This window comes from Ranitomeya imitator, chromosome 4, assembly GCF_032444005.1.
Source record: "Ranitomeya imitator isolate aRanImi1 chromosome 4, aRanImi1.pri, whole genome shotgun sequence".
In the NCBI taxonomy this organism is placed as follows: Eukaryota; Metazoa; Chordata; class Amphibia; order Anura; family Dendrobatidae; genus Ranitomeya; species Ranitomeya imitator.
In genome coordinates this window covers 425,551,778-425,563,939 of record NC_091285.1, presented here as the reverse complement: position 1 = coordinate 425,563,939, position 12,162 = coordinate 425,551,778, and the positions used below count along the sequence as shown (strand labels likewise).

Sequence of the window (12,162 nt, the reverse complement as noted above, 5' to 3'; positions counted from 1 at the left end):
GGATACTGCTGGCTGTTACCTTAATGGAGCCTTCTCAGTTCCCTGCTCTGCTGCGCAGTCGTACATGGGCATTTAGGTATTTGCCCTGCTGCATACCTTCCTCATGTGCGGTCCCTGGTTGCTGCTGTGAAGCTGTCCGCCGGTTGTGAGGTCATTTGCAGCTGGTGCATGACTTTCCACGTGGCTCAATGCATGCAGTCTCAGCCAGGTGCCCTGAGCCTTAGATCCTGCACTGTGTGTGCTGTAATGGTTTCTATGTGTGCTTAGGGCGTGCACGGCCACACCTCCCTTGCTTTTATCAGGGTTAGGGTGTGTACTTCAACAAATGCTGTCCCCAGCCAATTGCTGAGGGGCAGCTCATATATAAAGCTCCCCTGCCCTATGGGCAGGGCCTGAGCTACACTCACAAAGCTCGTGAATTTTGCTGTGTTATGTTCCTGGACCTCTCCTGTCTATGTTTTGGTACCAAAGTCCTTGCCTTGATTCCTGTTTTGTCCTGTTCTGGCGCCTGTTCTGGAGGCCGTATATCCAGGCCCGAATCCTGGATCCTGTACCTGAACCTGTCTGAACTGTGTCTGCTGTGATTATGTTCCTGGAATCCCTCTGCATCTGGAGCCTCACTCCCAGTGACTTTGAGTCTCTTGAAACCGGTGTTTCTGCTGAGCATCTACTACTCTGTGCTCTGAGTACCATGCGGTGTTAACCCCATCTGGCTCATGTCCAGTACGGCGGTGTCTGCACCATCACGCTTGAGTTCCTTCCTACCGTAGGTCCTATGCCCGGAGCCTGACGACCGCAGTCTTGAACCTGATGACCGCTGTCTGGAGCTTGGAGCCTGATGTCTCTGGTGGTGCCTGTAGGTCGTGTCGGATGTCCGGAACCGAACGACTCCTGTCTGATGTCTGCCGGTGACCCTGGGTCCAGATGTCCTGATGTCCTGTCTGTACCCTGATGTCCTGCCTGTGTCTTGATGACCTCATGGACCCTGATGTCCTGATATCCTGTCTGTTCCCTGATGTCCTCCCTGTGTCATATCCTGATGTACCTGATTTCCTGGGCTGCCACGCCAGTGTCCCAGCTGATGACCTGGGCTGCCACGCTAGTGTCCCAGATGTCTGTCCAATACACCTGTGTCCTGATGCCCTGCCTGTGTCCTGATGTCCTGATGTCCTCATGTACCCTGATGTCCTGCCTGGGTCCTGATGTCCCACCTATCTGTGCCTCGGTGATCCGTTGGTGCCTTGGGGTCCACTGGGTGGTACCCTTCTGAGGTGTGGAATCGGGAGCCTGACATCGTCATGTTTTGTTTATGTACTGTGTGACTTTGCTTTAAGTAAACTTTACTTTCTCTATACCTGAAGTATCAGTGAAATCATGTCCTACGTGTCTCTTTCCTTGTCCACATGCTCAGCTGCCACAGAACCCCGGTCTCTGCCCTCCCCCTAGTTCGGGTAGGCGGGTCCCCCTCTGCGGTTTAAAGGGTCCGTATTTCGTCCCCGGGGGACGTACGCCCCACGCCTTCCGAGGTTGGTCGGCTTGGGGGCATCTATGGGCTGGGCCGCTTCTGCGGCTGCAGCGGATCGTGACACTTATTTAACGAAGGAAAGTATAAAAAACCCTGCTGTGGTGTTCACAATCCTCTTGCAATAGGACAGACTGGATGCCAAAACAAGTGCTAGTAATATCTCAAAAGTAATTGGAATAAAAAAATAACTTTTAAACATGTCAGAGGAGTTGAAAAGAAAAGTCTTGAGTCACAAAAAGAAGGGATCAATTCAGGCTGTACTAGCAGGAGGACACAGTGAGCATTTTGAAAGGTTAAACTAAGAAAAATTAAAGCAGGCTTCATTTTGTGCTTTTCGACTCCATCTTGCTGTTTTAAGATACATTTTGTTACTAGGTAAAGTTCACAGCTGTTATGAGACCTTGACAGGACATGAGACTGAGGGTGTATTGTTTTACGAGACGTTGACGTACAGACTGCTCCTGCATTCTTATAGGTTAAGAACTGTGAGCGTGTTCTTATGTTGATTGGTTGAATTGTAACTTGTTAAGATTATGAAAAGTGCGACACAATAAACGGGGGCCAGAGATCTGCTCGATCCTCCCAAACAGAGACACACGTCTCAGTCTGGTCATTTTCAGTTACTGGCAACGCCCTGTGGATCAGTTTGAAAATCACTGAGTCAACCGTGAAGGATCACTTTAGATCCTCCCTCAACAGTGTCATGTTGCCTCCATCCTTAAAATTTCTAAGACGGCAGTCTATTACAACAAGGTTAAGCAGCAGACATTGGGGACAATGAAGCTACAGACCGGCAGAGGGCGAAAACAACTCTCCACTGATCGGGATGACCGTCATCTTATTCGAATGTCACTCAGCAACAACAGGTGACCTACAAAAGAAATGGCAGATGGGGTGAAGTGCATGGCAAGAACAGTTCATAACGGGCTCCTAGAGGCAGGACTTAAGTCTTTTAAAGCTAGAAAAATGCCTTTCATCCATGAGAAGCAAAGGAGAGCGAGGCTGAAGTTTGCCAAAGACCATAAGGATTGGACCATAGAGGACTGGAGTAAGGTAATCTTCTCTGATGAGTCTAATTTTCAGCTTTGCCCAACACCTGGTCATCTAATGGTTAGACGGAGACCTGGAGAGGCATACAAGCCACAGTGTCTTGCACCCACTGTGAAATTTGGTGGAGGATCGTTGATGATCTGGGGATGCTTCAGCAAGGCTAGAATTGGGCAGGTTAATCTTTGCGAAGGACGTATGAGTCAAGCCGCATACAAGGTTATCCTGGAAAAAGTTGATTCCTTCTGCTCTGGCAATGTTCCCCAACTCTGAGGACTAGTTTTCCAGCAGGACAATGCGTCATGCCACACAGCTAGGTCAATCAAGGTGTGTATGAAGGACCACCACATCAAATCTCTGTCATGGCCAGCCCAATCTCCAGACCTGAACCCCATTGAAAACCTCTGGAATGTAATCAAGAGGAAGTTGGATAGTTACCAGCCATCAAAGAAAGAAGCACTGCTAAAATTTTTGTACCAGGGGTGGCATAAGTTCACCCAAAAGCAGTGTGAAAGACTGGTGGAAAACATGCCAAGACACATGAAGGCTTTGATTCAAAATCATGGTTATTCCACAAAATATTGATTTCTGAACTCTTCCTGAGTTCAAACATTAGTATTGTTTCTAAATGATTATGAACTTGGTTGTTTTTTTTTTTCTTTTGCATTATTTGAGGTCTGCAAGCAATGCATTTTTTTGTTATTTTGACCATTTCTCATTTTCAGAAAATAAATACAAAATTTAGTGTTTGGAACATCAGAGACATGTTGTCAGTAGTTTGTAGAATAAAATAACAATTTTTACTCAAAAAATATACCTTAATTTTTTATATAATGTGATTTTCTGGATTTTATTTTTGATATTCTGTCTCTCAATGTTAAATTTAGCCTACCCTTAAAATTATAGACTGTTCATGTCTTTGTCAGCGGGCAAACTTACTAAATCAGCAACAGATCAAATACTTATTTCCTCCACTGTATGTACCACTGAGGTTGTTAGCTTCAGTAATATAAACCTGGGAAAAATCATTCAGCACACTAAGTGATGAGAGGGGTTAATCAGCCATGATTCGTGCTAGGATGATTGAACAGCTGTAGAGTAGGAGCAGTCCAGAGGATAAATACCCAGCTTTCTAGACAATTAAGTATGGGGTGGGTGTGGAGTTGCAAGCTCTAGAGATGGGCTTATATTTTCTTTTTTTTTTCTAAATAAAAGCTTGATTTTGCTAATAGTTATTCCTGTAAATAGTTATGTTATGATCAAAATATATATCCTTCTAACAACATGACCAAAGACCTGGGTATGTTTTACTCAATTCCTTTTTTTTTCCCCAACATTTCTGTGATGGTTATTCCTAATATGAAGTTTGTCATTCTAGGTTTTTATATCATGTCGGTAGCCTAAATTATTTCCTTATAAAGTTTGTGGTTATCTGTTCCCCTGCAGGTGTGACCTCTGAGTTGGCCAGTACACTGGACATTCTGCCAACAATAGCATCTTTAGCAGGCGCCCCTCTTCCTAAAGTCCCATTGGATGGATATGATCTAAGTGAACTTCTTTTTAGCGGTGAAAAGGTAAGCGATTTGAAATTATTGTAAATCATAGGCTAGATGATAAGTTAGCAGTGATTAGACTTCTCAGCAGTCTGATGGCGGTGTATAGTCTCATGCTCTCTAGGCTGAACTTCATAGGAGAACCACGATGGCATTGCAGTCTACTGTATAGGCATTTGAACAACCGCAGTTTTAAGTCCCCTAAGGGGACTAAAAAACAAAGTATAAAAGGAAAAAAGTTTTACATTTAAATCACCCCCTTTTCTTCCTTCCAAAATAAAGAATTTTAAAATGTAAAAAAAAAAATGAAACTCATTTTTTGGCCACAATACCAAATATATCCATCAAGATATAAAATTATTTAAACCTTACGTTAAAAGCCGAAAAGAAAAACAAATCGGAACACTAAAATTACCTTTTTTTTTTTTTTTGGTCTCTGCGCTTTTCTGGAATAAAATACCAATAGAATGTGTATTTTAACCCAAAATGGTATCATTGAAAATGTCAGTTTAGGTGTCCAAATAAAGCCCTCGCATAACTTTTTATTTTCCTGTCCATGGAGCTGTGGGTCACAAAATATGGCGACACAAACCAAACCCTTTTTTTTTCCTACAAATTTCAAGTGACCCTTTTCTTTCACGCAATGAATGTTGCAAGAACAAACCCCCCTCAAAAATGATGGAATTGAGTTTTTGTTTTCCTGCATTTTCACTGCACCTTCATCACGTGAGCTAATTTATTTATTTATTTTAATTTACCTATTTTTGTTTAAAATCCTAGACATTTTTGCTAACTCAATCAGATTTCTCCTTGCATAGTTCATTTAAATGGAAATGACTTGGGGAGAGTTGCTGAATCATTATGGGTACTGTAGCTGTTCTTTAACAGTTTTCTACATTTGCGTTGACGGTATACTTACAAATAAACAATTATCTCCCAGTTGGACTTCTGTCCTGTAACTAAGAACTCCAAAATGCCTACTGTTTCTGCAACCCCTCTGTGAGCAATGAAGATATCTTAAATTACACTGAGCTATCACCCCGACAGCTAGCGCTAAGGGAGTTTATATTGTAGTAAACCATATAGAACATAAACTGTTTTATTGTCTTGTCTTGTTTATTGCTGGTTATACATGCATTTATTATTCAGCCATACCATGGATGCCACCTGCCTTAGTGTTGAATAAGATGGGAGATGTCTTCAAATGTACTGTACTTGGCAGGGCTTTGTACGGCCCCCATAGCCAGGTTACACAACCCTTATCTTTATCGCCACTTATTGCACTTACCGAGGTAACCCGTCAGGGGTGTCCCTTGTCACCACTCTTATTTGTTCTGGCTTTAGAGCCTTTGACCTGCAATCTGTAAGATTCCAATCTGTACAAAGGTATACCTGTTAGTTCTCAGTAGGCCAAATTGGGGCTTTTCGCAGATTATGTGATACTTACGTGAGAATTAAAGTAAATGACCTGACAAACTGTATTCTTAAAATTACCCCCACTCTCAGAGAAAATTGTATCAGAATTTCAGAATTAGGGTGATCTCCGAGAATTTGTAACTGCTCAGAGAATAAGTTTTCATCGCCCTAGCAGCATGATTTGCGGCTACTAGACAGCTTGAATACATGTGGGGATTCCTTAGCAACCAGGCAACCCCCACATGTACTCAGGCTGGCTAGTAGCTGTAAATCATTCAACTGCGGCGAAAACTAAATCTCCGAACACTAACAAATACTCGGAGATCACCCGAGCATGCTCAGGAAAACCCGAACAACGAGTACACTCGCTCATCACTAGTAAATTTCCTTTCGGGGAAAAAAAGGCATGGGGAATCATAATGGCAGGTCAGTTTTAGCATTTGGTGAACCTGGTCAAAAAAAAAAAAAGTTATAGAATTGCACTTCTTTTTGCAATTTCACCACACTTGGAATTTGTTTCCTGTTTTCCAGTAAACGATATGGTAAAACCAATGGCGTCCTTCAAAAGTACAACTTGTCTCGCAAAAAACAAACCCTCACATGGCCATAGTGCCGGAAAAATAAAAAAGTTATGGCTCTGGGAAGCAGGGGAGCAAAAAACAGAAACACCAAAAAGAAAATGGGCTGGGCTAATGGTATAAAATATGAAAAATAATTGCAAAAGAATAAGAGGATAAAGTTTAGGATCACAGCGCAGAGCCATTTTGTTTCTGACTGCGATGTGATACCAAGATGTGGGCAATATCACCAAGGAACGCTGGCAGCGCCTTCATGTTAGTTGGCGCTGCTCTGCTCTTTACAGAGATCGGAGCGGAGCAGTCATATCATTGCAACTGCAGCACTCAGATCACAGTAATTGCACAACTGCTGACTCAATCATACTGTACATGATAGGATTAGATACACAGCTCATCGGACTGTATCACACAATATCAAATTAAATACATGGCCCTGCAGACTGAATTACACATGATAGGATCAGGTACATAACTCTGCAGTATATATCAAACATGATCATATTAGATACGTGGTTCTGTGCACTGCATCACACATGATAGGATTAGGCTACGTTCACATTTGCGTTCTGCCGGGCTGCGTCGGGCGCAGCCGCGGCGACGCCTGCGCCATGTGCCCCTATATTTAACATGGGGGCGCATGGACATGCGTTTGCATGCATTTTGCGATGCATGCGTCTTTTTTGCCGCAAGCGTTAGGGCGCAGAGGACGCAGCAAGATGCTTTTTTTTTGCGTCCAAAATCCGGCAAAAAAAGGACGCATGCGTCGCAAAACTATGCGTTTTGCATGCGTTCTTGTTTGCGTTGTGCGTTGCGTCGCCGACGCAGCCCCGCACAACACAAATGTGAACGTAGCCTTAGATACATAGCTCAGTAGATTCTTGACAGGTTTAGATACCGCCTCAATGGTTTGTGTCACACATGATAGAATTAGATACACAGTATTATTATTATTATTATTATTATTATTATTTATTTATATAGCACCATTGATTCCATGGTGCTGTACATGAGAAGGGGTTACATACAAGTTACAAATATCACATACAGTAAACAAACTAACAATGACGGACTGATACAGAGGGGCGAGGACCCTGCCCTTGCGGGCTTACATTCTACTCTGTCTCACACATGTTCGGATTAGATACATAAATAAGGAAGATTTGCGGATAATCTGCGCTGCTGGTATCCCATATGATAAATCCAATTCCAGACCAAAAGTATATGCGTACTACAGACTTCTTCATCAGGGCAAGAAATACATGCTTTTCCTGTCCTGATGAAGAAGTCTATAGTACTTCAAAACGTGGTATCTGAATAAAGAAAAACCGCATATACTTTCTGTCTGGACTTGTATCTATTATACGAGATACCAGCAGCACAGATTATCTGCAAATCCATCTTATCTGTGTTTTCCCGGTCTGATGTCCCGTTGGACATGCTAAAGCTGGATTTATAAGTGATGGAAATGTTGTGTATACACAACTAAACCAGGCTGGCACAACCTTATTTAAAACCCTATTGTGCTGTCTTTTTTCTACCAACTATTTCCAGATTGGATACATGACTCTGCGCACTGTATCATAGATGATCATATTAGATACACCGCTTTGCAGACAATTACTGTGATCTGAGTGGTGCAGCTGCAATAACATAACTGCTATGCTCAGATCACTGTGATCACCGATGAGCATGGGTCCGGGCACCAGGGCTGCACCATGATTTTATCCAGTGACATGTACCCCCCACTAAAGTGATGTGAGCAGAACAAGGCAGGCTAACCTTTGATCTCCATGCACATCAGTGAATCCTGGAAAACCTTGAGTCTGTTGCCAGTTCACCAAGTGTTCATCCTTTGACCATTTTGGTAGTTCTGACCTCTATATTGCAGGAACACACACCAAGACTTCTGGTTTGTAGAGGCTGTGATTTGCCATAGTCCTCTGGCCACTGCAATTTGACCCTTGTCAAAGCTGCTTAGATCTTTACCCATTTTTCCAACATCAACAAAGCAACTTCAGGAAATGATTATTTACTTGATGCTCAATATATTCCAATCCTTGTCAAGTGCTACTATTGACACATGGTAATCAATGGTATTTAGTTTACATAATCTTTCAGTGGTTTTAATGTTTTGACTGATCGCTGTCCATTCATGAGATTGTTTTCCCTACATTACTAAATGTTTCCTATTTTTACAATTCTTTAAGGTGTTTGCGCCCGGTTCAGAGAAACCATTAGTACTCTGGTTGCAAAGCAGTCTAAATAAATATATTCCATTTATGTTTCCTCTATTTGCTGGCTTTTTATATCTAATATATTGTTCTTTATGGTTCAACGAGAAGAGGAAACACAATTCATTGACTCCCTTCAAAAAGGAAATTGAGTATAAACATCTGACCTTGATTGGAGTGTATGCTGTCCTCAGTGAAATACGACTGGTGGAAAATAAGATCACCATACAAACTACAATCATGTAAAAATTCAAAGTGAACCTGTCATCGGCAAAATGCACTATTTACCTACAGGTATAGTTGCAATCTGAAGGTAAATGGCAATTAAATCATGCCTGGCAGACTTATTGGATCAGCGGCCAGCGAGAGAAAATGAAGGTATATCCTCCTTGTGGCGCTCATTTCCAGTCATTGGGGCAGTGTAGGGAGCATTAACCCACTGTGAACTGTGAACTCGCTGTAATCAATTCACTTCACATTGACTGACCTCCTGCTGCAAAGCTGACTGTCAGTCAATGTACTCTGACAGTGAATACCACATGTTATATCATATCTCCTCCACATTGAAATTGCAACACCAAGAAGGAAAGGTCTTGAAATTTTAGAAATCACAGGATCAATGGACATGTTAATTATCTGCAAGTGATAAAAAAAACATTGACATCTTGTTTTATTCATATTCAGTGCCATGCACAAGAATATTATCTTCCACGCTTAATGAGCATTCATCAAAATCTGCTGTTGGCAGTTCCCTTTGCAGTTGTTGACCAATGATGTCCCAGATGTGCTCAATGAGAGACCAGTCTTGAGATGCTTCAGGCCATGGATGCACATTTAGATCATGCAGGTTGCTCACACTAGCATAAGCCACATGTAGCCTGGTGGTGTCATGTTGAGTTGTGTATTTGCATCTGCACTATGTATATCCAGTCACACATTCATGTTCACACTCTGGGGGCCCCAGTACAAAAGCTTGAACAGGGCCCCCGATTATCACTGTTTTTTTCTTAGAATTGGTCTTCTCATATGAGCCAAAGAGATCTTTTGGGGTGCTCTGGGTGTTGCTGCAACCTTTGCACCCACCATAGGTATACCAAAACTCATGTCACTTACACCTTAAAAACATTAGCGGAATTCGCCATTTTCTTAACCATGGGAACTCCATAAACACCTACGCTGTGTGCAGAATTATTAGGCAAGTTGTATTTTAGAGGATTATTTTTATTATTGATCAACAACTATGTTCTCAATCAACCCAAAAGACTCATAAATATCAAAGCTTAATATTTTTGGAAGTTGGAGTGTTTTTTTTTAAAGATTTGGCTATCTTAGGAGGATATCTGTTTGTACAGGTAACCATTACTGTGCAGAATTATTAGGCAACTTAATAAAAACAAATATATTCCCATCTCACTTGTTTATTTTCACCAATATAACTGCACAAAATTTAGAAATAAATATTTCTGACATGCAAAAAGAAAACCCCAAAAAATTAGTGACCAATATAACCAGCTTTCTTTATGATGACACTCAGCAGGCTTCCATCCATAGATTCTGTCAGTTACTTGATCTGTTTATGATCAACATTCCATGCAGCAGCCACCACAGCCTTCCAGACACTGTTCCGAGAGGTGGACTGTTTTCCCTCCTTGTAGATCTCACATTTTATGAGGGACCACAGGTTCTCTATGGGGTTCAGATCAGGTGAACAAGGTGGTCATGTCATTATTTTTTCTTCTTTGAGACCTTTATTGGCCAGCCACGCTGTGGAGTAGTTGGAGGCATGTGATGGAGCATTGTCCTGCATGAAAATCATGTTTTTCTTGAACGATGCTGACTTTTTCCTGTACCACTGCTTGACGAAGTTGTCTTCCAGAAACTGGCAGTAGGTCTGGGAATTGAACTTCACTCCATCCTCAACCCAAAAAGGTCCCACAAGTTCATCCAGTACCCCACCTCCACCTTGCTGGCGTCTGAGTCGGAGTGGAGCTCTCTGCCCTTTACTGAGCCAGCCTCTGGCCCATCCATCTGGCCCATCAAGAGTCACTCTCATTTCATCAGTCCATAAAACCTTTGAAAAGTCAGTCTTAAGATATTTCTTGGCCGAGTCTTGATGTCTTATCTTATGTTTCTTGTTCAAAGGTGGTAGTTTTTCAGCCTTCCTTACCTTGGCAATGTCCCTGACTATCGCACACCTTGTGCTTTTTGTTACTCCAGTAACGTTGCAGCTCTGAAATATGGCAAAACTGGTGGCAAATGGCATCTTGGCAGCTTCATGCTTGATTTTCCCCAATTCATGGGCAGTTATTTTGCCCCTTTTTTGCCCAACATGCTTCTTGAGACCCTGTTGGCTATTTGCCATGAAACCCTTGATTGTTCGGTGATCACACGTCAAATGTTTGGTAATTTCAAGACTACTGCATCCCTCTGCAAGACATCTCACAATTTTTGACTTTTCAGAGCCCGTCAAATCTCTTTTCTGACTCATTTTGCCAAAGGAAAGGAAGTTGCCTAATAATTAAGCACACCTTATATAGGGTTTTGATGTCATTAGACAACACCCCTCCTCATTAAAGAGATGCACATCACCTGATTTACTTAATTGGTAGTTGGCTCTTAAGCCTGAGCAGCTTGGAGTAGGACAACATGTATAAAAAGTATCATGTGATCAAAATACAACTTGCCTAATAATTCTGCGCACAGTGTATTGTCGTTGTGATTCATTCTCATCATGCAACTACTAATCAGTTGTTTTCTTAACAAGCTATAACCTCTCCGATCTATTAGATGCCAAGATGTTTGTCATTGCATTTGTTTACCATCCTCTATAGAAAAGAATATAACCTTATCACAGTTTTCCACAAAGTTATCGCAAATGCCACACCATCCTACATCTCCTCCCTTATCTGTGTCTAACAACCCTATGTTCACTATCTGTTATAGCTATGATCTAACAGTAACATTCACAATAATCCAAACTCCCACTCCTGTCTTTAAGACTTTTCTCATGCTTCACCAGTTCTCTGGAATGCACTAACCCGAACGAATGTCAAAGTGTCCACAGTTTTATGTTCTCTACAAATACACCTTTTTGGGCAAAATTGACTTCTTCCTCTTGGATAAACCATTGTACTATTTATTCATATCTGGATTGACTGCATATTTCGTCAAACCAGGATAAAGCAACCTTTGGCCAAGTAGTCATGGTCCATTTAAGTTGGTTATTTATAACATCCTATATATTTATCTTGCCTCCATGTATTCTGGTATTTGTAATGTCGCTACTAAGTATTTTTAAAGTATTCCCTATATTGCACTTTAGGTCCAGTTCGCTATTGTCCTGGACTCAGTTATGTTAGCATAACACGCCATATTTTATTGTTATTTTTTTAATATTTATTAGCTGTTCTCATCACATTTCTATGCATTACTCTTCCTTTTTCTCACGGACACTCCTGTATAATTTTCCCTCGGTTCATACCATTGGTCTGTGCGCATGCTCTGTCTCGCTCCCCTCCTGGTATCTTGTCTTAGGCCGGCGTCACACACAACGTATAAAAAAAATTGGTCCGTTTTAGACGGACAAGAATCGTCATCCGTGTGACATCCGTATGGTGAGATTTTCTCGCCTGCTTGCAAAATGGACATATAATGGATTCATGGGCTCAAATACTCAAGAAAACACATAATTATATATGTATATATATATATATATACAGTGGGGCAAAAAGTATTTAGTCAGTTAGCAATAGTGCAAGTTCCACCACTTAAAAAGATGACAGGCGTCTGTAATTTACATCATAGGTAGACCT

At 41.6% G+C, this 12,162-nt stretch overlaps 1 protein-coding gene across 1 annotated transcript in view; it reads left to right on the top strand.

Moving 5' to 3' along the window:
• ARSA (arylsulfatase A) overlaps nucleotides 1–12,162 on the top strand; it is an 87,921-nt gene that overhangs the window by 56,512 nt on the left and 19,247 nt on the right. Inside the window, 1 exon segment of the mRNA XM_069765492.1 lies at nucleotides 4,019–4,146. Coding sequence (XP_069621593.1) covers nucleotides 4,019–4,146 — 128 coding nt within the window.